The sequence below is a fragment of the Nematolebias whitei genome, chromosome 14 (genome assembly GCF_014905685.2).
Source record: "Nematolebias whitei isolate Nwh7 chromosome 14, NemWhi1, whole genome shotgun sequence".
Lineage (NCBI taxonomy): Eukaryota > Metazoa > Chordata > Actinopteri > Cyprinodontiformes > Rivulidae > Nematolebias > Nematolebias whitei.
Genome location: NC_056511.1, coordinates 37116458 through 37140281, shown reverse-complemented (window position 1 = coordinate 37140281; position 23824 = coordinate 37116458). Strand labels below are relative to the sequence as shown.

Below are 23824 nucleotides of genomic sequence, written 5' to 3'. Positions count from 1 at the left end.
TGACGAGCTTTGGAGCTCAGACACGTCTGCGGAGCAGGGACGCACGGACACCTTGCTCCATCCGCTGACAAGGCGCCTGTCAGTGGACAGAGCGAGGAGTCCATGCGTCTCTGCATCCGCAGACGTGTCTGCGCCCCAAGGCTCGCCTGTCTGTGGAAGCATAGGCGCCACGAGCATCTTTTGCTTTTTGTTTAATTCCAAAACGTTTGCTATTTTATTTTGATTGTGAACAAAGCCTTGCCCATTTATAATCATAAGAGTAACTTTGCACAGTTTATGATTATAATTTGTGATTGTAAATTTTATGATTATAAAAAAGCGTGAGTGGTAAAATTTTCATTTTTCACAATGCATTGCAGTGTAAACAACATGGCGACGTCCATGTGCCAAAATTTTATTGAAATGTATAAAATATAGATGAAACTGGATTAATCTCAAACTTAACATTCCTTCTTTTCATGCTGATGCCATTTTACTTTATGTGGATAACTTAAGCTCAGCTTTCTCTGATGCCATAAATATAGTCCTACTTATAGCAAAGTACCACATTCAGTGTAGTAAGAGGAGAGATAAAAAGCCCTTCCGGTTTTATGAACGATTTTAAGTGGTACTGTTTTTCTTTTACATTTTAATACTTTTATTGGATGTAACTGTTCTAGAATTGCACCGCTCAACGTGGCTGCATGTTGGAGCAGTTCAGTTCCTTTCAATCCCCAAATATTCAAATCCCGACTCAGACCAAGAAAAGGGGGAAATGGAAGGCCGCGGGTTTTCATCAGTAAAACCAATTGGTATTGCTCATGATTTATCCAAGTTGATTTTATAACCTGATAATGAACCAAACTCCTTAATAATAGACATTAGCGCTGGCAAGGACTTTTCCGGTTTTGATATGAAGAGGAGTACATCATCATCGTACAATATTATCTACAGGTCCTTCTCAAAAAATTAGCATATTGTGATAAAGGTCATTATTTTCCATTATGTAATGATAAAAATGAAACTTTCATATATTTCAGATTCATTGCACACCAACTGAAATATTTCAGGTCTTTAATTGTTTTAATACTGATGATTATGGCATACAGCTCATGAAAGCCCAAAATGCCTGTCCCAAAAAATTAGCATATTTCATCCCACCAATGAAAGACAAGTGTTTTTAAATACAAAAAACGCCAACCTTCAAATAATCATGTTCAGTTGTGCACTCAATACTTGGTCGGGAATCATTTTGCATGAATGACTGCTTCAATGCGGCGTGGCATGGAGGCAATTAGCCTGTGGCACTGCTGAGTTGTTATGGAGGTCCAGGATGCTTCGATAGCGGCCTTAAGCTCATCCAGAGTGTTGGGTCTTGCATCTCTCAACTTTCTCTTCACAATATCCCACAGGTTCTCTATGGGGTTCAGGTCAGGAGAGTTGGCAGGCCAATTGAGCACAGTAATACCATGGTCAGTAAACCATTTACCAGTGGTTTTGGCACTGTGAGCAGGTGCCAGGTCATGCTGAAAAATTAAATCCTCATCTCCATAAAGCTTTTCATCAGATGGAAGCATGAAGTGCTCCAAAATCTCCTGACAGCTAGCTGCATTGACCCTGCGCTTGATAAAACACAGTGGACCAACACCAGCAGATGACATGACACCCCAGTGACTGTGGAAACTTGACACTGGACCTCAAGCAATGTGAATTCTGTGTCTCCTCTCTTCCTCCAGACTCTGGGACCTTGATTTCCAAAGGAAACGCAACATATACTGGAATCAGAGAACATAACTTTGGACCACTCAGCAGCAGTCCCAGGCGAGATGCTTCTGACGCAGTCTCTTGTTCAAGATTGGCTTGACCTGGGGAATGCAGCACCTGTAGCCCATTTCCTGCACACGCCTGTGCACGGTGGCTCTGGATGTTTCTACTCCAGACTCAGTCCACTGCTTCCGCAGGTCCCCAAAGGTCTGGAATCGGCCCTTCTCTACAATCCTCCTCAGGGTCCGGTCACCTCTTCTCGTTGTGCAGCGTTTTCTGCCACACTTTTCTCTTCCCACAGACTTCCCACTGAGCTGCCTTGATACAGCACTCTGGGAACAGCCTATTCGTTCAACAATTTCTTTCTGTGTCTTACCCTCTTTCTTGAGGGTGTCAATGATGGCCTTCTGGACAGCAGTCAGGTCGGCAGTCTTACCCATGATTGCGGTTTTGAGTAATGAACAAGGCTGGGAGTTTTTAAAAGCCTCAGGAATCTTTTGCAGGTGTTTAGAGTTACGTCGTTGTTTCAGATGGTTAGGTTAATAGCTTGTTTAGAGAACCTTTTCATGATATGCTAATTTTTTGAGACAGGCATTTTGGGTTTTCATGAGCTGTATGCCATAATCATCAGTATTAAAACAATTAAAGACCTGAAATAATTCAGTTGGTGTGCAATGAATCTGAAATATATGAAAGTTTCATTTTTATCATTACATTATGGAAAATAATGACCTTTATCACACTATGCTAATTTTTTGAGAAGGACCTGTATAGTATTTTACAGCAAAATTGTGTCATCTGGTTTATTATCTTTGGTTCCAAAGAACTGCAACAGTAATGTGCAAAATTCTTTGCAGTGCAAATCAACAACAAACAACAGATAAAATAGTTTAGATGCATAAAAATTAATTAAGTTTTGCAAAAACAGGCAAAATTTACTAAAATAAATAATACAATATCAAGGAAATACTTAAATAATGTAAATGAACAACTTGAAACCTCATAAAATGGTTTAAACAAATTTTTTTAAAGTTGAATAATTAATTCTTAAAACTTTGTACAGGTATGTACTTTATGTGCACTCATTTACCGCCCACCTCGATCTAAGGATTTCATAAATGAATTTTCTGATTTCTTGGCTGAAATCGCACCAAAATATGATCATGTTCTCATTATCGGGGACTTTAATATTCATGTGTGCTGTCATGAGAAGCCCTTGGTTAAGGACTTTTTAGATTTATTGGACTCATTTAATCTAACTCAGCATGTAAACGGTCCCACCCAAGAGCGCGGACATACACTAGACCTTGTTTTACCTCGTGATGTGACTGTTAATAATCTTGAAATCGGTGATAATGTGTTTTCAGACCACATGCCAGTCTGGTTTGAGTTCACCCTCCCCTGTCTAATTCCTAAGCTGTGGGCTCCTGCATGTTGCAGCCGGGCCATTAACCACTTTACTGCCGCACGTTTCACAGATGTTTATAACTCTGAAATGATAATTCAGCCCTCTGTGTTTCTCACCACCACCGAGGAGCGGACATCCCAGTTCAACTCTGTCTGCATAAAGGCTCTGGATCATGTTGCTCCTGTTAAAACTAGAAAATTGAAACTCAGAGCAGAACCTTGGCTGAGTGACGTCACCAAGGCCGATATACAGCAGTGCAGGAGGGCGGAGCGCAAATGGAGGAAAGACAGGCTACAGGTCTCTTTTCAAATACTAAAAGAGAGTTGGCGTCGTTATCAGGAAGCAGTGAAAGCTGCTAAATCTAAATACTTTTCGGATATCATTGCCTCAAACTCTCACAACCCACGTGTCCTCTTCTCTACCCTAAACTCTGTTCTCCACCTCACCGGACCATCACCTCTGGAAGCCTCGACTGTGCTGTGCGAGAACTTCCTACATTTCTATTTGGAAAAAATTGAGACCACCTGGGCTCTCATTTCCCTTCCAACTCATGACCCATCCATCCCACCTCAATCTTTAGCTCTATTTGACCATTTTGAACCAATCTCTCTGTCTTCTGTAGTGCAGGTCATGTACAGCTTGAAACCTTCTGGTTCCCCCTTTGATGTGGTCCCCCCTCGACTACTGAAGGAGATTTTTCCTACTCTAGGTCCGTCCATTCTTGCTATTGTGAATAGCAGTTTATCCACTGCCGTGGTGCCAAAAACTTTTAAACATGCTGCTGTTCAACCTGTCCTGAAACATTCAAACTTTGACCACTCAGCCAAGTTCAAGTCTGTCTCCAGACTCCCATTTATTTCTAAAATTCTGGAAAAAAAAGTTGAGTCCCAGCTGAAGTGCTTCCTGGAGGATCACGCTATCCTAGAGTTATTCCAATCTGGCTTTAAACCTCTCCACAGCACTGAAACTGCCCTACTGAAGGTTTTTAATGACATTTTCTTATCCACAGATACTGGTGATTCTGTGCTGCTTGTCCTATTGGACTTTACATCTGCTTTTGACACTATCGACCATGAGATCCTCATTGCTAGGTTGGAGCAGTGGGTGGGCATCACAGGGTCAGCCCTCAATTGGTTCAGATCTTACCTCGCTGACTGATCCTTTTGTGTTTCCATCAAAGATTTTAATTCTCTAGTGGCAGAGCTTAAATGGGGGGTTCCACAGGGGTCCATCCTGGGTCCCCTCCTATTCTCTTTATACTTGCTGCCACTTGGGGCTATATTCCGGAAACACAACAGACTCTTTCACTTCTACGCCGATGACTGTCAAATTTACTTCCCCCTAAGACACAATGATACATGCTCTATTCAACCTCTGCTCGACTGCCTGGCTGACAGCAGGGACTGGATGGCTTTAATTTTTTTAAGTTTCAATGAAAAGAAGTCTGAAGTCATGTTGTTCCCTCCCAATGACACGATCACGAACTACTGCATCGACCTTTCCACTCTAGCCCTGTCAAAAAAACAAAGAGTCACAAATCTGGGAGTGATAATGGACCCTTCTATGAAAAGTAACAGTCAGGTAAATATGATTGTTAAATCCTGTTTTTTCCAACTGAGGCGATTTTCTAAGCTGAAGCCCATATTGTCCAAAAATAACCTGGAGACAGTAACACATACATTCATTACATCTAGGCTTGATTACAGCAATTCGCTCCTGTTTGGTATCAGTCAGACCTCCATTGCACAACTACACAACTGGTCCAGAATGCAGCAGCCCGATTTTTAAACAGTGCAGGCAAAAGAGAGCACATTACACCAGTTTTGGCCTCCCTGCACTGGCTAACGGTTCACCTTCGAATCCAGTTCAAAATACTCCTGTATGTCTAGAAAATCACTGAACATTTTCGCTCCCCCCCATCTCTCTTATTTGCTACAGCTGTATGTCCCACCACGTTCTCTGAGGTCAGCAGACCAGTTGCTCCTCACAGTTCCAGGAACTCGTCTTAAGCGCAGAGGTGACAGGGCCTTCTCTGTAGCAGGCCCAAGACTTTGGAACGAGTTACCTCTGCTTGTCAGACAGGCCCCCCTCTTTCGGTTTTCAAATCCCGTTTGAAAACCCACTACTATTCCGTAGCTTTCAACACCATATGATCTGTGTTTTGAACCTGTATGCTTCACACTGGTTAGTCGTTATATTTATTATCTGCAACGTTTTTATGTCTATATTCTGATTTAACTTCATTTTGTATGTTGCTTTGTGTGTTGCCTGGGGGATTCTATAATTGGACATACATTTGGTGTCCAGGGTCAATATTTTTGGTCTGCTTTGTTGAAATGTTTTCTTTTTTTTTAATCTTAATAATTTCTTGGTTATTTGTATGGATCATAATATGTCACAATTCATAACATTGATATATTTACATTTAAATGTGTTTTATATAGTTCAATAAACAAAACTTCTTGTTGTCCGAGTTGGTCACTGTTTTTTCCCCATCTTGGAATATGATGGAAAAATGTTTATTGGGGGCTGCCATGCAAATGCATGGCAGGCACCTATTATTCTACACCTCTGAAGTGTGTCTACATTTCTATCTCCGTTAATGCGGCCCGAGCCACAATGTCTACACCAACAAAAGTTATATCAAAATGACTGGCTCGGCCATGTGATGTGTGCAATTACTTTTATTGGCATTTTGAGATACCGTGGCGACGTAATTTGCAAACAAAGACGCAATATTTCACCAACTCCAGGAAGTAGTTGGTGACTGCCCACTTATTATTCTACACCTGAAAAGCGTATCTTTTTCAACTTTAATAATAATAATAATGTTATCACAATCTCAGCACTGCATGTTTCCATACAATGGCGAAATTAGTCTCTGCATTTAACCCATCCACCACCAGGTGGTGCAGTGGGCAGCTATTGAAGGCGCCCGGGGGGCATTTTGGGGATGAGGTGTGCTGCCCAGAGACGCCACGTGATGTGCAGTGACTGGGGATCGAACCTGGGACTTTCGGGTCCCAAGCCGGCTGCCCTGCCTCTACACCATCTCGGCCCCCATCTTGATGCGGCCTGAACCGCAACCTGGACCCTCACAAAAGTTATATAAAAACGACCGGACCGGCTACGGGCTGCTGCCAATTTTAAAATTTGATCAATAATTAAAATTCTTATTAATTATTATCACGAATACTTATTAATAATTAACATTAATATTGCTATTAATTCAAATTCAAAAATACTTTATTAATCCCAAAGGGAAATTATTTCTCCTACTCCGCTCCTGTTTCCTGGAATATCTTACAAAAAGATTTGAAGCTCTCGACCTTGACCTCTCTAAGTGTCTTTAAGAATCTGTTGGACTCCTGGCAGGGACCAATGCTGACATGTTCCTGTTTTTAGTTTTCTACATTTGTCTTGGAATCTAGCTGTTTTTTGTTTTGTTACCTTTTTCCTTTTAGCCATCCTATTTGTTAAAAAAAACAAAAAACAAAAAACTGTAGTATGAGTTTTTATAACTGTTTATTGTTGTTGCTGTTGTCCATTGTTGTCATCTTTCTTTGTTGAAATCAGGTCTCTCTTGTAAATGAGTCCTCGAGGCTCAATGGGATTTACCTGTATAAATAAAGGTTGATTGATTTGTTGTAGTAACTCGTTATCCTCATTTCATTAAGAGATGTTATAGATACTGATGGCTGTAAACAGGAAAAATCTCTTGTAAAGGTCCATCCCACAGTGGATCCTAAGAAACTGGCTGCAGATGCCGTCTGATCCGTCCACCCAGACTTGACTGGCTTCTTGGTTCCCACAGGTTGTAGGACCGCCCGAATGTCGGACATAACTCCTCCCAGAGCAATGGCCACTCCTCCCAGCAGCCTGCCGAGCTCCTCGTCACTGCGGACAGCCAGCTGTAGGTGCCGAGGGATGGTCCTGTCCTTCTGCTGTCATGAGCCGTGTGTTCTGCTAGTTCCAGAATCTCAGTGGTCAGGCACTCGAGTACAGCCAGCAGGTAGATGGGAATGCATCTACGGCGCCTCTTTTTGAACTCATTTGAGATTTGGGGCTGTAGTTGAGATATTATTTGACCTTTCGAGATGTTAATCAGCTGCTGTTGGTTGTAGAAAACTGCCTTGTTGCCATGGTTATGCATCATAACAAATGTCCAAAACTAAAAAAGTTTCAGTAATAATCCTTCCAGCTGCACAGCATCCGATACCAGAGGAAACAATCATTAAAAAAGTGACTTACATCCAGAAAAAGATGAATTAAAGTTTCCAAAAGCAAAATCTCAGAATGAAAGTAACAGAGTTGCTCCAACATGCAGCCACCTTGAGCGGCGCAATTCTAGAACAAATGATAATGATATTATCACTATATTAATGATATTCATATTGATAATTTATATTAATTATTCATATGAATAATTATTGATATTATTGATTATTAACATTGTTAATTAATAATTTGTGTTCATTATTATTATTACTACTTTTTATAATAGGTCATATTAGTTGCCTTCCATGCATTGCATGGAGGATGCATGCATGCTTCGCAAGGCAATGCACTGTCTTGTATGTTGAACCAAAATGGCTCCATATATTACTCAGTTTCTGTGAAGAGTTTTCTCATATTCATTTCTTGTGGGAAATTTGGCATCTTTGTTAGTAAGATATGTTGCCATGATAACTGTGAATGCCAAGAAAAGAAATTGCACACTTCCCGAAGCAGGGCCGGTCGTTTTGATATAACTTTTGTATGGGTCCACATTGCGGTTCAGGCCGCATTAAAGTTGAAAAAGATACGCTTTTCAGGTGTAGAATAATAAGTGGGCAGTCACCAACTACTTCCTGGAGTTGGTGAAATATTGCGTCTTTGTTTGCAAATTACGTCGCCACGGTAACTCAAAATGCCAATAAAATTAATAGCACACATCACGGGGCCGAGCCAGTCGTTTTGATATAACTTTTGTGGGTGTAGACATTGTGGTTCGGGCCGCATTAACGGAGATAGAAATGTAGGCACACTTCAGAGGTTCCAAAAAGACCCAGCACAAATTCCAGAGGTCTCAAAATACCACTCAAAACAAATTAAGACCAAGAAGCTGTTATTCACTGGGACAATCAATCAACCTTTATTTATACAGGTAAATCCCATTGAGCCTCGAGGACTCATTTACAAGAGAGACCTGAAACAATCAAGATGTTGTGGGGCAATGGTGTATCTTGCAATATGACGTCTACCCAGGGACCATCCTAGAAGTCAGTGACACACATGTGAAGGTGAAGTCCATGCACAAAGTTGGAAAGAACTACTTTTTCTGTCCAGCATGAGAAGATGTGTTGTGGTATCCTTGTGAAGATATCATAAGATTGATTCCATCCCCAACCAAAGTTGGGTCTCAACATGTGGAAATCAAGAAAGAAATATGGGCAGGCATTTCACAAGAATAAATATAGGCGTATATTCTAATTAAACCTTCAAAGGAAAGTATTAGTTACAATGTCCTCCATTTTGAAAACTTCTTAAGTATCAACAGGACTAAATACTCTTGTTTCTACTTTTTATACTACCACGTGTCTTTTAAACTGCTTTACACAACTCTGAATCCTTTAATCCTTTAATGGCTTCATAATTGCTTTTTAATACTATTTTCTTACCTGATTTTGAAAAGATTTATTTCACGAGTTAATGTTAAAAAAATAAATAAAATCCAACTCCAATGTAAGAAATTGTTATTGTCCTGTAAATTCTGTTACTAAGGTCAACTCTGTTACTTCAGTGGTCAACTCTGTTTATTAATAGTTTTCACAAAAAGAAAAAAGAAAAGAAAACTGTTTTTAATATTCTATACATTGTTGGTTGACTTTGCCTGTGTTATAGGTACAAATAGTAAAAAGTAAAAATAATATGTAGCAAATGTTTGACAAAAAAAAACACATTAACAAAGTTAACATATTTTCAATAAAATACCTGAAAAAAAATATTGGAAATTAACAGTTTTTTTTTTTTTTCAAAATGCCAAATGTATCTCCAATTATATATTTTTATCGGAAGTTTTTAACAGCGTTTTGGCTGGAAAACCTCGACTCTATCTGGCAACACCGATAACGGTCTCTGTGATTGACACGCCTTTTGTTGCCCCTGCTGTGGCTACAGTCAGGCAGCTAACGGTTCTGGCTAGCTTCGCTACCTCACTGATAAAACAAAACGTTTTGGCGGCAGATATAACAACCTGTAAGGTGAGGGCTTCTTTTTGCACAGATATTTGCTCAATTTTCCTGACGTTGTTATCTTGTCGGCGAACCGTAAAAAATGTGTATTAGCATCGCGGTCATTAGCCAGCAGCTAACAAGCTAACGTCAGATAAACGCTCTGCTAGCGGACTTGATGCGAACTGCGCTGTGATCTTTCAGCGTTAAGGTAGCCTAAATCCGTATTATACGGTGTGCTCCTTCTGTCTGCAGCCCGGTGCTTCCCTTTCAATGCACGTTTTCACCAAACTAAACCAACAGTGATGCGTTTTGCAGCATAAACGGCACGTTTTGTCTCTGCGCACAGCGCCGTCCTGCAGGAGGAGGATGAGCGGGGGCGAACCGAACCCAGCTGCAGTGGCTCAGCCTGTGGAGGATGTGCACGGAGACGGACGGTGGCTGTCACAGGTACGGTTCGTGATGGAAACATTCAAAACTTCTCTGAAATGGCGCGTTTACGGTCTGGAAAGTACATTAGGCTGAACACATTAAAGCAGCAGTGAAGAAAATAAACGTTTATTTATTTATTTGATTTTAATGGTGCTGTCAGTTAATAATCTTTCCTGACAAAGCCTAAAAATACTTCTAATTATTTTTAATTTTGTCCAGATTTAGATTAAATGCTTTCGGAATCACAGGAAAATGATTACCCTTAAGTGTTCTTTAGGGGGGAAATCGACCATATAGAAAATAAAACATATCTAATGGATTTTCTGATCCCATAATTATCATATTATAAAACAATGCATTGCTTTCAGTATTGTTTTATTTTGCCTATCTGTATGTTTGACTTTTATTATAGCTCAATCATTGATGCATAGTTTTTTACATTTGAGAGCCTCTTTAAAAACCAACTTCTGGAAGGGCTACGTCTTTCCCAGCTGGATGTTGAATCCTGCCTCATCTCGTCCGACAAAATGGTTTTAGTTTGGATGTAAAGAGCAAAATCACACTTGCGTGTTGCACAAGTAACAAACATTTAGCATGAAAAAGCAGTTCCACGTGCACGCAGGCTGAAGAATGGGACGCTGCACAGCTCAGAACGGCTGACTTGACTGAAATCAGGACGTCAATAGCAAATGCTCCGCGCTGCAGCATTATGTAGGTCAGTAAAAACAAAGCAGAAATTGGCGTTGTGCAGAAGTAGAGTTTTAGATGCAAATAAAATAAAACCATCGAGAAACACGTTTAACTGAAAACAGAGCCTCATTTTCATCCACCTGATCTGAAGCGTCTTCACAAAACTCCAGACTGAAATTTTGTACAAATTAAATTTGATATTTCTTTTCAGGCGACTCTAAACGATTAAGTAGTTTATTCTGGGAAACAAAATAAAACAATATATAAATAAAGTAATTTTAAGCAGCCAAGTAAGGTGGTTGACATTTTCCCCCCGAGGAACGGGAATGGTCATAAAGTAAAATGACTTTCCAGGAGTTAACTCTTCATGTTTTGAGATCCCATCACATCTGCACCTGTGTCTGGATCGGTCTGAAACTTGATTTAAAATTGTTTTATGATGGTATAATAATCGGTCACTCCCCAGCTTGACCCATTTGCAGGACTTGTGTGTTTTCAATACAATAACTAACGGAGCTCGTTTGTTTGCACCTCCCGGCAGGTCTTTGTGAGGTTAATCTTCTGAGGCTAATGCATCTTAGACAGCCCGCTTTACTTCAAGCCCTCATCAGACGGGCCGGTAGACGGGTCATAACTGATAAGCTTCAGGGATTTGGTCTGATTCGTACGGCTCAGGGTTATTATCCGCCTGCTTTGCTTTACATAATTTATACCACAAGGTGTTTTCTAACATGATGAGGCCTGTAAAACAGCAAGTGGTCTTTATGCATCGTGTTGCAACAACGCCTGTCTTGACTTGTCTGTTTGCAGCACACAAGATTTGTACAGGAGTGCAAAGACGGGGAACCAGAAGTTCTGTTTGTCGGGGATTCTATGGTCCAGCTGATGCAGCAGTATGAGGTGAGGGTCTGCGTGCATTTTTGTGGAAAATTCTCTGAAGTTTTCTGCATTTTACCTCCAAACGTGCAAATTCTTTATTTTGTTCATTTAAAATCTTTACCCACCTACATCTATAATAACTCTTTAAAATTGCTTTCCTTGTTAAATTTGCAAAGTATTGATTTCTCAATAGAGCGGCACGGTGGCTCAGTGGGTAGAGCTGTTGTCTCTCAGCAACAAGGTCACTTGTTCAAATCCCGGCCCAGGACCTTTTTGGGTCAAGTTTGCGTCTTCTCTCCATTTATGTGTGTGTTTCCTCCCACAGAACAAAAACATGCATGTTGGGCTGATTGGTAACTCTAAATTGTCCCTAGGTGTGAGTGAGAGAGTGAATGGTTGTTTGTCGTTTGCCTCTGTGATGGACTGGAGACCTGTCCAGGGTGTTCCCCGCTGGAAATGGGCACCAGTGACCCCTGTGAGTGGGTGGGTGGATGGATGGATGGATGGATTCACAATATTATTTTCATTTTAACTCATGCTATGTCATTTTTTTATATAGAAAATGTTAGTTACTCTGGAGATTACAACAGAACATTTGTGTTGCTGTGAATCTGAGATTTCTCATAGTTTGTGCTAAAGCGTTGCTGTGAGTTTCATAAGAAGTTAGAAGATGTCACTGACAGGAATGTGGACATGTTTTCACCTTTTGTCTGTAATAAAGAAGGCTTGTGGAAAACACAGGGGTTTGATTTCTATTTACAGGTCTGGAGGGAGTGCTTCTCTCCGCTTCACGCCCTCAACTTTGGCATTGGTGGAGACAACACCTGTAATGTTCTGTGGAGGCTTCAAAATGGAGAGCTGGAGAACATCCGTCCTAAGGTGAGGACAGTCTGTTGAGACATCGGAACATAAAATCCCCTCCTGCTCACATCAGAAGTGTTTCTAATGACAACTGGGAGGCTTTTCTTCTTTCATGAAGACGTTTCAATGCTCATCTGACATGTTCAAAGTAGAGTGAGTTCCCCTGAGAAGGTCTCAGGTTTCAACTTTCCACTTCTTAGTGCAGTATCTACCCCCAGACAGTTTGACACCGACTCACAGCTTCATACATGTGACCGGAACAACTACCCTAACAACCTTCAGAAGGGAGGGACAGTGCAGTAGAGCAGCTGTGAAACTGAGATGCATCAGTTTTACATCTTTGCACCAATAAATGCTGATGGGTTTATTTATTAGACGGAGTCTGTAGGAGGTTGTTTTTATTCTACAGACGTCTGTTGAACAGTAAGAAAGTTACTTTTGAGGAATAAACTTCCTCAGGCGTCACTCTTGCTGTTCTCAGCTGCAACACCTGCTGTTGAAGAGGAGAACTACAGCAAATGTTGATCAAAATATATTCCAGAACTCATCCTTTAGAGTGCACCAAATACAGAGTGACTAAAGTCCAGTTGTATGCACTCAAACCAGATTTACCACAAGGTGTCCAGACAATATTTTATTTAGATTATTTTAGTCTTTTTGGTTTTAAATTCCCACCTCAGTTGAACGTTTTTATTATCATGACTGTTATTATAACTGCGAGGCTCATCACAGCATATTAATGTCAGTAAGCGCTTATAGTTTTCCCTGTTTTTTTAAGCAGCTAGGGCCCTTTTGTGAAAGGGTAACCTGTTTTTTAACAGTTACGTTAAAGTAAAAGTTACTTGATGCTAAATGCTAAGTGTGTGAATCCTGGCATCCTTTTATAGTGCACAACGTGTTATTGCTTTAGTAATAGTTGTTGACATCACCCCGTGTGTCTGATAAAATGTTCTCAATTTGTTCCATGTCTTCTTTTTATTAGAGTAGTCCCTCGATTATCACGGGGGTTACGTTCCACACTCCACTGCAATAGATGAAAAACCGTGAAGTAGAAACGCTGTATTTATTTTAGTATTTATATATATGTTAAGGCTTTATAAACCCTTCCCACACTCTCGTAATGTTCTAAACAATATTTTAAACTCTTAAACCTACGTAATTTTAACAACATACTAGGGCTGGGCGATGTGGACCAAAATTAATATCTCAATAATTTTCAGATGATTCATGCTATACGATATACATCTCAATATTTTTTCTTTCCATAAAGTAATAGCAAAGTCAAAGCTTTGCCCTGATTGTCACACAGACACATTTATTAACTGTACAAAATAAAAGTCTAAAAATAAACTTTACATATATTAAAGTATACATATATTAGCGTGAAGTTGGACAGGCAGAAAAAGGAGAACTACTGTACACAGAGTTTCAAGTCTTACAGTGAGAGGTGGCACGACATTAATAAAGCAGCAGCTTATCATATCACTAAAAACACGGCCCCTAGCTGCTAACATCACAACTTTAGCTGTGTTGTTAAACAGTTGAGACTGGGACCGTGTCTTTAGCGATATGATACGCTGCTGCTTTATTAACGTCACGCTACCTCACTGTTCCTGTCACAGTACAGGTAAAAGCATTTCGTACCAAAGTTTGTTTCAGGGAAGGAAGCTGGGAAGACTTCACACGGTCGGAGCTGCAGCACGAAGTTTAGCACACTCTTCATACTCCACTTTATAGCGCTGCGTTTTAAATGGTGCAAAAGGTTTGTTGCGCTTGAACCTTTCGTTGGGTCTTGTTTTCGACATTGTCTACAGAAAACATTTTTTCTGCCGCACATCTGACAAATTAAATCCGCACCATGTCCAAATAACAAAGCCATTTTTTTTTTTTCCCTGCTCACAAGCTGCTTTGTGAATGCCATGTGCTGTCCCACCTGGAGAGGCAGGAGCCGGGGGGAGTGGGGGAGGGACTGGTCTGAGAGGGAGAGAAGGGGCCGTGTGGGAGAAAGAGAAGACAGTAGGCCGATTTTCAAGTATATATAATGTTTATATCGATATAGTCTCATCTTATATGGCAAATTAAATTATCTCAATATTTTTTAAATATCAAGATATCGCCCAGCCCTACAACATACATATATGTACTGTACAGTACTGCAAAATTTTACTCACCAGCTCTGCAGAACAGCAGCTCGGTTCTGGTTCTGCAGAGCTACCCTGCAGCGACGAAGCCCACCGCCCCGGCCAGGTTGATGTGCACGTGGATAATTGAGCTTCAGGAAGATTCAGAATTATTTGTTACTTTCCTCCCAGTTCTGTGAGATTAATAGATGGTGTAGATTTGTTTAGCAAAACTTTCCCTCCATTTCATCAGAAAGCAGTGGTCGGAAACACTGTTGGTTTCTGTGTAGCGTAGTTCTTTTGACTGGCGATACAGTGTAGGCTTATTGAAAGAAAACTACAAAATGGCGGCGCCTGTCCAAAAGTATTTTTATTTTGTTAACTTTTTATCTCGTACCATCCCGATCACGTGAGTGATATTAAAGTTGACAATCGTTGAAAAACCGCGAAAGAGCAAGTCCATGAAAGTCGAACCGCAAAGTAGCGAGGGACTACAGTACACCGTGTTGGTTTTCTCAGACGTTCAGACCGGACTGTGAGGAGTAATAAACTGTCCATGTTCTTGTGAAGGTGGTGGTTTTATGGGTAGGAACCAACAACTATGGACACACAGCAGAGCAAGTTGCTGGAGGAATCCTTGCCATCGCACAGCTGCTCACCTCTCACCTTCCCAAAGCTAAAATAGTTGTGCTGGTAAGTTTGAGTGTCTTTGTTGGATTTTTAAACTGATACAGGAAGTTTGACTGAAGACTGTTTTAAAGAAAGTTCTCCTCACTGAACCCAGCGTGCCGTCCGAGTGGGAGCGCTTCCTCAGTCTGAACTGGTTATTGATCCGGTGATCAAACAGTAATGTTGTGGCTGGATATGTGATTCGCAGCAATGAATGAGTGAAAGTCCTTCAACACGTTCGCTTCTTTGAACATATTTTTTATGACCCTCAGGGTTTGTTGCCACGAGGCGAGCGGCCCAACCCACTGAGGGAGAAGAACGCCGCTGTGAACAAGCTCCTGCGCTCGTGGCTGCCCCGACTGGGCCAGGCTCAGCTCTTGGACGTGAGCGAAGAGTTTGTCCACTCGGACGGAAGCGTTAGCTCACAAGTCATGTTCGACTACCTCCACCTGACGCCAACGGGCTACCGTGCCATCGCCAAACCCCTCGGCGACCTGCTGCTTCAGATCCTGGAGGAAACGCCAGAGGAGAGAAGGGCATCACTGGTTTGAGAGGACAGGCTGCACATCCTCCTCCAGGCACCTTGTTCTCGGTACCTGGAGGAGGATGTCATCTTTTTAGAGGGAACAAAGGGTGTGTAGACATGCTGGGGGGCGGGGGGGGGGGGGCGGCGTTACTACACATAAACACTGTGATTGGAGCAGTGAGATTTAGTATTCACGAATGTCAGACTACTACTGATTCATACACAGATTTATCTCGATGTGAATAAAAACACATAAAAAAAAATGATCCTTTCAGACATGCTGACAAAATCATCCGTTCTTTTTATTAACCACAAACAGTCCAGTGCACTGCAGTCACAACTTTACCAAACGTTTTATAATGTGATTAAACAGAATATCAAAGAGCTCCTAAATTCAGAAGATGTTTTAAGAAGTAAACTTATAATTTAACAAACTTATCACGTCTAAAACTTTTTTGTTCTTTCCCTGCAACAAGAAGCCTAAAGAACTCAAAATGAAGTCACTTTATTAGTTTCTAATAGTTAATTCTGACGCTTGTCACCAAACAGTATCTAAAAACATAAACATTAGTTCAAACAGTTTGCAGCTCCGCTCTTGGTGTATCTGTGAAAACGCTCGTTGCTTCATGTCCACAGGGTCACGCAGGCGACTACACGTCCTCAGACGTGTGTAGCTCTTCACTGCATGCACGATGAACGAGCTCCGTAATGATCCGATGCATCGAGCCAGAAATAATGGGTCCTGTCTTATTTTATATGTTTGATAATCTATTCGTCTTCCAAACAACTTTAACGAGCAGAAAGCTTCTATTTCATCCAGAAACTGTAAATAAGTTGTTTTCCGAGGAGTAGTGTGTCAGAAACGCCATCGGTTTATGAGTCCAACTTGGGATGTCCGTCTCCACCATGTTTGTTCCGCCAATATTTTCTCCTGGAAGCAGATGTCGATTTGCTTCATTGCTGTAATTTATCCACTTCCATCCTGCAGTCCTCAACGCTCCATGCGCTTTAGTCAATTAAACATTTTTAGGTAAAAAAAGAAAAGCCGATCCACATGATGAAGTTGTACCTAATATTGTCGTGCGAGCTGCTATAAAACGAGTCGGATCACAGATCAGTGAGCTTCGGCTGCAGCCGCTGGGTCACTGCTCACTTCCTGTCGAGCGTCAACGGACCCAGCATCCCTGCTGTGTTCGCGCGGTGTGTTCAGTGTAAATAGTGTATGTGTGCCTTAAGTGTTCACCGGGACGGTTGTATGCAGCACGTGTGGTTCTGGATTGTGGACTTTGGATGAGCGAGTGTGTAGAAACGATCCCGGTTGTGGATCAGGACTTGAGAGATTCGTGCAAGGTCAGACTGTGAGTGTTTGTGTTTGATGTGATAAGATGCACTGGTTTGGCTTGTTGTAATGTTACATTCCAATAAAAAAATAAACCCAACTCTGTGTTGTCTATTTCTGACTAATTTAGTTTTTTGGCAACTGGAGGCGATGCAGTACATCTGGAGTATGTTACTCATTCAGCAACAAAGAGTTTCCAAGAAGTAAATTAAAGACACTAATAAGGCTCTGCTTGTTCCCTGCCTCCTCTTACCCAGAAGAGTTGCTCATTGTTTAATTTGCTTTCACCAAGTTTATCTCTAATGTAATAGTCCAGCAGCTTAGAGGCGTCGTGAACTCTGCCTTAATTGGCCTCGTTAAGCTGTTGGGGCATGCAGGAACGAACGTAATCGCTGGCAACTTGTAAAAAAAAGATCTAATTAACCATTTCCTCGTTCATTTGAACTAAAGCAGTTTATCCATCTGGAGCCCTGCAGACTGAAGGAGTGTTAATAAAAACCTGCGGTCTGAGGTGATGGGTCTGCTTTAAAATATTCTTGTAACATAAAGGGAAAGTTCAGACTTTTTAAAGTGGGGATTTGTAAACAAATGATTAAAGCAACCTGTATGGACATGTTGCCTATAAAGTGAAAGCATCTTGATGAAGAAATTTGGCATAAAACATGATTTTACACATTTTGGCATGTTTTTAATTTGGCAAGCCCAGAGTGGAAACAGGAAGTGGTCTCCCTGGTCTTTGTTTATTGAGTCAAACGATTAAAAGAAATCTGTCATAAAAATCAGATTGATCTCATGTTTTAGTTCTGGTCCTTGAGTTTTGAGGTGTCTTTATTGTTCCTGTGGCAGGAACCCCCACCAGCCAGATGGAGGTGCTTTTGAGCTCCGTCTGAACAGATGACCAGTTTCAACTAGAGTACTGACAGAACACCTCACCAGCCTCTGTGGAGCAAACACTTCTTCCTCTGATGTGATTTGAGTCCTCCTTTAGACATCATATTGGACTCAAGTCATCACCACCTCCTCCTCGGCCCTGGGACTCCTGGTCCATGGTCGCCTCGGCCTAGAGGCCTTGTTTTAGAGAGAGGGGAAGGCTGAGCCCTCAGACTCCTGAACTTTTGTTTATTTAATGACACAAATACGTTTCGACCGTTTGGGAAATCCCACTCGACCATTGAGGGCTGACACGTGAAATAAACTGGATGTAATTTAAATAAAATTAAGACATTTTAATTTTGTATTTCCAGCCCGGAACACAGTTTATTAAAACCTGTGCAACTATCATGTAGAATTTAAAGCTTTTAGTTAATTTTAAACATTTAAATGAAGTAGCTAAAAAAAACAATTCATTATTAGTTTAAAAAAATGTATTATTTTCAAACTTTTAGTTAAAATCGAGATGCAATTGACTAAAATTGTCCCAAGATGCATTCCGTATTTATACATCTCCTGACCAGGGGTTGCATTTTTATTTATTGTTTTATTTTTATTTTTTTATAACCTTTAATAAACTATCTACCTTTGGGAGAACAACAAATCTTCATAAATCATTGTCATTCACAAACAATTTGATGAAATATTTATTGTATTTAAACACCAAAGTTTAGTGGATTCAGTAAGTTTCAGTTTTCAGTGTGGGGGGGTGGTTTGTGTTGGCACTTTTTCTTCTCACAGTGTTATTAAAAGCCTACGGCAGATGATGACATCACGTGTTTCAGGTTTCAGGACAGGTTGGGTCTACAGTTCTGTAATCAAACCTTCATCTTCTGCAGCCACGCCTCAAGGTGTGCAGAATGTGCTTTTACTTTGTCAGCTTTATATTCACACCTAAATGCAGCTCATTCTGTTGTCTTGATGCAGCACGTTTCTCTGAAATCTCATGAATTAACTCTGATCAGTGTTCCAGTCTGGGTAACATTATTTTTAAGCAGTTCCTTCCATTTTCTTTGGATCACCTGGCATTACACTCTCCTGAGGGAGAAATATGCAAACATTTAATATTTCTTTGAGAAATAATATTTTTAAACATGTCAGCCAGGTTTTTTTTTATATGTATATGTATCCTGACAGGTTCAGAATCTTTTGTAATCTTCTAAAAAAACTCACTTGTTGGCCTCATTTGTTTGAGATTAAATCATGTTGATGTGTTTCCAGTGATTTTATCATGCTCTGCCAAAGGCAAGAGACATTTGATGTCTGTGCCTGTTTACAAAATATCTTATTAACTTGCGGACAGATTTTGATAAAATCTCAGAAACTGATTACCAGTAACTATTAGAGTCAGTTTCAAGTATCTTTATTATCCCCAAGGGGCAATTTGTTTTGCAGTCAGTAGGCACATAAAACCTCCATACTGAACAAGATATTAAGACGTTACAGTACAGAAAGCATCACTGTTCACTGAGAAGCCTGATAGGGATGAATGAGTTTTTCACTCTTTGTCCTACATCTGTGCAGCAGATACCTGCGTCCAGATAGAAGCAACCTGAACTCACCATGGAGTGGGTGATCAGGATTTGCCAGCATCATCCTGGCCTTGTTCACTGACCTCATCTTGTGTAGGTCAGTGAGGTTCTGTAGGGCCTGCAGTTTTGCTGCACATCCTGACAATCCCCAAGAGTTTCATGTTTTTGCATGTCCAAAGTCCAAACCAACAGATGAAGATGAAAGTTAAAAGAGACTCAGTAAGTAACACATTAATAAAACATTCTCATAAAAGTAGGATCAACATTAAAACCACAGAGCTTCTGAAAAAAAAAAATACATTCTCTGGTGGGCCTTCTTACAAAGTGAGTCCGTATGGGGGTCAAAGGTCAGTTTGTCATCAAGAACAGTTCCTCAAATATTTATAATGATGCAACAGCTTCACCGTTAATGACCACAGGATGACAGATGAAGAACCTTGAATCCTTGAGTGGCAACTGAAGAGTCTTCTAAAATATCTGACCATCTCCTTTGTCTTAGAAACATTTCACTTTACTTTAAAAATTCAGTGAAGTCCCTGACCACAGGCCCGGGGTCTGGGTCATCACTGCTGAGAAGGGACAGGATGACTTGAACAATGCTCATTATTATTGTTGTTTTTAATTTATTATTTTTGGTTTACTTCATGTGAGGTGGAAACAATCAGTAGAACTAATGTGAAGCTAAACGGCATTAGTTCAGTCACAGACCTTCAAACCTTTGAATAGTACTTAGAATGCTCAGTTTTAAGACATATTTGTATTTTTGAATCTGTACATATTAAATCAGAAGAATTTTAGAGAAATATACCACTAAGTTAATTTTTGATATTGATCAACTGTGAGTTCATCCATCTTCTATTTCCAGATCCAAGTCAGAGTCTTTCTGTTTTTAGTTGCTAACTTTAATACAAATATGTGCAAAATGGAGAAAAAAGTCAACATATGGAGAAAACCCATTACATCATAATAAGCTCAAAAGAGGTAATGATTTTTTTAAAGTCATAACAAGGAGAAAAAAATACAAGACAAAACAGATTTTAATTTTTTTTTTACTGATAAAAATGTCAAAATATCTACATTTTAAATGTTTATATTTAATAAGCTTCATATTCTGGTTGATTTGCACCATTACAGTTACATTTGTCTTCATAGCATGTTTATTTTCTGATAAACCACTAAACTAATTTTAACAAAACTCATGAATGGATGCAACTGATTGGTTTTTGGAGTCCATCTGATTTCCCCCCCCCCCCCCCCCGCTGCCCTTGGATAAAACTGACCCTACGAGGCCCTCAACTCTAAAACTGAGACCTTCTGGGGAAGACCACTTCACCTAACCAACCTTAGCAAACAAAGGCCTGATTTTAAAATAGATAATTTTTCAGATTTCAATCAAAAATCTGATGTGGTAGTAGCCAAGAGTCATTGTCAGAACACACTCTGAGCACTAACACATTTCACAAGATATTTTTTAAAAACTTTGACCCTCAAGATGGCAGTTTCAGTCTAGTGTATTTATATTTTAATTTTCTGATGGGTATATTTGGTATGTGTTGAGATCAGATATTTTCTGATTCTGTAGGATTTGATGTAAACCATCTTCTGTAACACGATCAGCAGGTCAAGGTGTTATTTGTTTGTGAGCAGGTCATTATCAGCCATGGATTTCTGCACATCTTGATCAATGTCTTGGTTCAGGGGTTAAATCAGCAGCTCTTTGTTCCAGGTCACAAGACCCGGCTACTCTCACTCTTTAACCCGAGGTGATCGTTTCTCGATGCATCCATCGATGACCTCTGACTGACATCCCACCCCCCTACCTGAAGTCCAACACTGCAGTATCAGTTTGTTATTGACTCTGTCACCTAATTATACCTGTACACCTGTGAAAATGACATTTTTACTTGTTCTGTCTTTACTTAGTTTTTCTTTCCTTTTGTTCCTGAGACAAACTTATCAGCATCACTCTTCGCCTCACATCTTATTTTGACAAAACTCAAACACGCCCTTAAGAACCTTCATGGCGAAGCCCCTCCAACAACTAAACTAGAACGGCTCCTCCAAAGACCTTCTGCAGCACTTGTAGTGGACTTTGTGAGGGATTACCAGCTAAACAAATACGTATTGTGCCTAAGAAGCAGGTATGAATGAGATTCAGTGAGCGCAGCCAGCAGGAGTCACTCATGCGGCAAACGGGCCTTAATCCACTTGAGTCAGTCCAGGGTCGAACCCAGAGATCTGCGGCGGCTGGCGCCACTTTTTCCACAGCGTCGCTCAGAGTCCCACTTCTTAGGTCACTATGTTGCATCAGTACCAGCCTGGAAATCACAGTGGGACTCAGAGGTCAGGACCGGGTCTTTTTAGCTCAGCCTGACTGGTTCAGGTGACTCCAAAACCATCTGAGAGGACTTTGTAAGGAAGTCGTGCAGAAATGTTGGGAAGTCCTCCTGCCCACAGGAAAAACTAGTGTTGAACGCTGATGACTCTGATGATTTTAACTGTAAATAGTCGGTGTTTATCAGTGAAATCAGCTCTCTCCTGGTGGGAATTGGACCAGCGTTCAGCAGCTTTGGACCTTGCTTGACAGCACAGTGGTTAAAAAAAAAGGTTTAAATCAGCTCCTTCATCGTTTAAATAAGTAATAATTTAAATAAGTAATAATAAATGAAATTATCTTATATCTTTAATATTGGAGCATTTTTAAGATGGCAGCAGTACACGGAGTAACTCTGATTAGCCATTAGCTCATCGGTTAAGTTAAACTTGTTTTAGCATGTTTTTCATTGAGCTAATCACATAATCATACCACGCTGATAAACTTTATGTAAAAAATGAATTAAATTTGTTAATAAGTCAAGTGGAATCAAACTCTATTATTGCCAGATGGTAACTCATAATACTGCAGTGAGAATAACAAAATACTCATAACACTCGCGAAAACTCAGAACTTTGACTGAACCCAGTTGTTGTCTACAATGTCTTTCTTTCTCAAATCAGGAAAATGGACTCCGGAGTCGTTCCCAACACCAAGCCGACTTATAAATTTAGCTTTTTGTGTCACGGATATTGATACTTCTGCATCGATCAATGTCTGATGATGGTGACCGTCTTCACCAAAATATTTAATAATTCATAAAAAGTCACATTTTAACAACTTACAGTTAAAGTTAAATAAAGCATTATGGTTAAAATACTTGATTAACGAAATAATAATAGTTGAATTTGAATAAATCTTCCACGTTTTCTGCATTATTGCCAACTGCACAAAACCAAAAGGTAGGTTAAAATGTTTGTACTTGTGTCTGTCTGCAAAGTATTTCATGAATCTCTGTGAATTTAAATGAAACTCTAAGAAAGTTATTGTCAGATGTACACATACAATGGAGTGGATGCAGTTCAAGATGGCCGCCACAGCTGATTCAAGATTCAAGGATTCAAGGTTCTTTATTGTCATTTGCATCACATGAGGCACATGAGGTGGAACTAACTGTGTACACAGGGTCCCAGTTACATCCAACAAAAGTATCAAATGTAAAAGAAAAACAATAATAAGATCTAAGACAAGAACTAAGAAAAATGTTAATTAAAAATACACTAAGCACTAATCAACCTAAAATAACTAATTTACAAACATTGAGCTAAAGTTCGGTGTGGTAGTAGCTGAGAGTCTTCCTAGATTTATATCCTGAGCACTAACAGATCACTTAAAGTTAGCCCTGTCTTGTCTGTTAGCAAAATATCTAATCAACCACTGGGTGGATTTTAATGAAACTCACACAAAGTAATAACTGAATGAACATCTAAAATGGGTTCCCAGCACTGGTCCTTGAGGAACACCGTCCTGCATGTTTTAGTTGTTCCTCTGCTCCAGCACACCTAATTTGAATGAAAGGATGATTAACAGGCTACTGCCGAACTTAAAGAAGTAATTAAACCACTGAATCAGGTGTACTGGAGCAGAGAAACAACTATAACATGCAGGATGGTGTTCCTCAAGGACCAGTGTTGGGAACCACTGTTTTAAAACATATAAACTACTGGAGTCGATCCAGTTTATGATGACAATAATAACTGATCACAATACAAAGATTGAAGTGTACCGTATTTTCCGGTGTATAAGTTGCAATTTGTTGCATAAATTTGCAAGTCCTGTGACTTATAAAATGTTTTTTTTTCCATACGCAAAACATAATTTTTGACTGACGCTTGAAATGTTCATTCATTCTGACATGAACCCGAGTAAACATTACCATTTGGAGCCGCTAGAAGTGCAAGAAGGCTCCGTGGCGGTGCGCCACCCATCCACCCACCCACCCATCAATCCATCCATCCAACCAACCATCCATCCATCCATCCATCCATCCATCCATCCAGCCAGCCAGCCAGCCATCCATCCATCCATCCATCCATCCATCCATCCATCCATCCATCATCCATCCATCCATCCATCCATCCATCCATCCATCATCCATCCATCCATCCA

The 23824-nt window shown here is 40.3% G+C and overlaps 1 protein-coding gene across 2 annotated transcripts; it reads left to right on the top strand.

Annotated features, from left to right (window-relative positions):
• The first annotated feature begins 9272 nt into the window (after nt 1–9272).
• pafah1b2 (platelet-activating factor acetylhydrolase 1b, catalytic subunit 2) lies at nt 9273–15656 on the top strand. Of its 2 annotated transcripts, XM_037688086.1 has the most exons (7): nt 9273–9393; nt 9713–9813; nt 11296–11385; nt 12127–12243; nt 14916–15038; nt 15287–15565; nt 15617–15647. In XM_037688086.1, the coding sequence occupies exons 2-6, from the start codon at nt 9733–9735 to the stop codon at nt 15563–15565; spliced, it is 690 nt and encodes a 229-aa protein (XP_037544014.1). In that variant the 5' UTR covers nt 9273–9393; nt 9713–9732; the 3' UTR covers nt 15617–15647. The 2 variants fall into 2 exon arrangements, with proteins under 2 accessions (XP_037544014.1, XP_037544013.1); XM_037688085.1 differs by having other exon boundaries at nt 15287–15656.
• The last annotated feature ends 8168 nt before the right edge of the window (nt 15657–23824 follow it).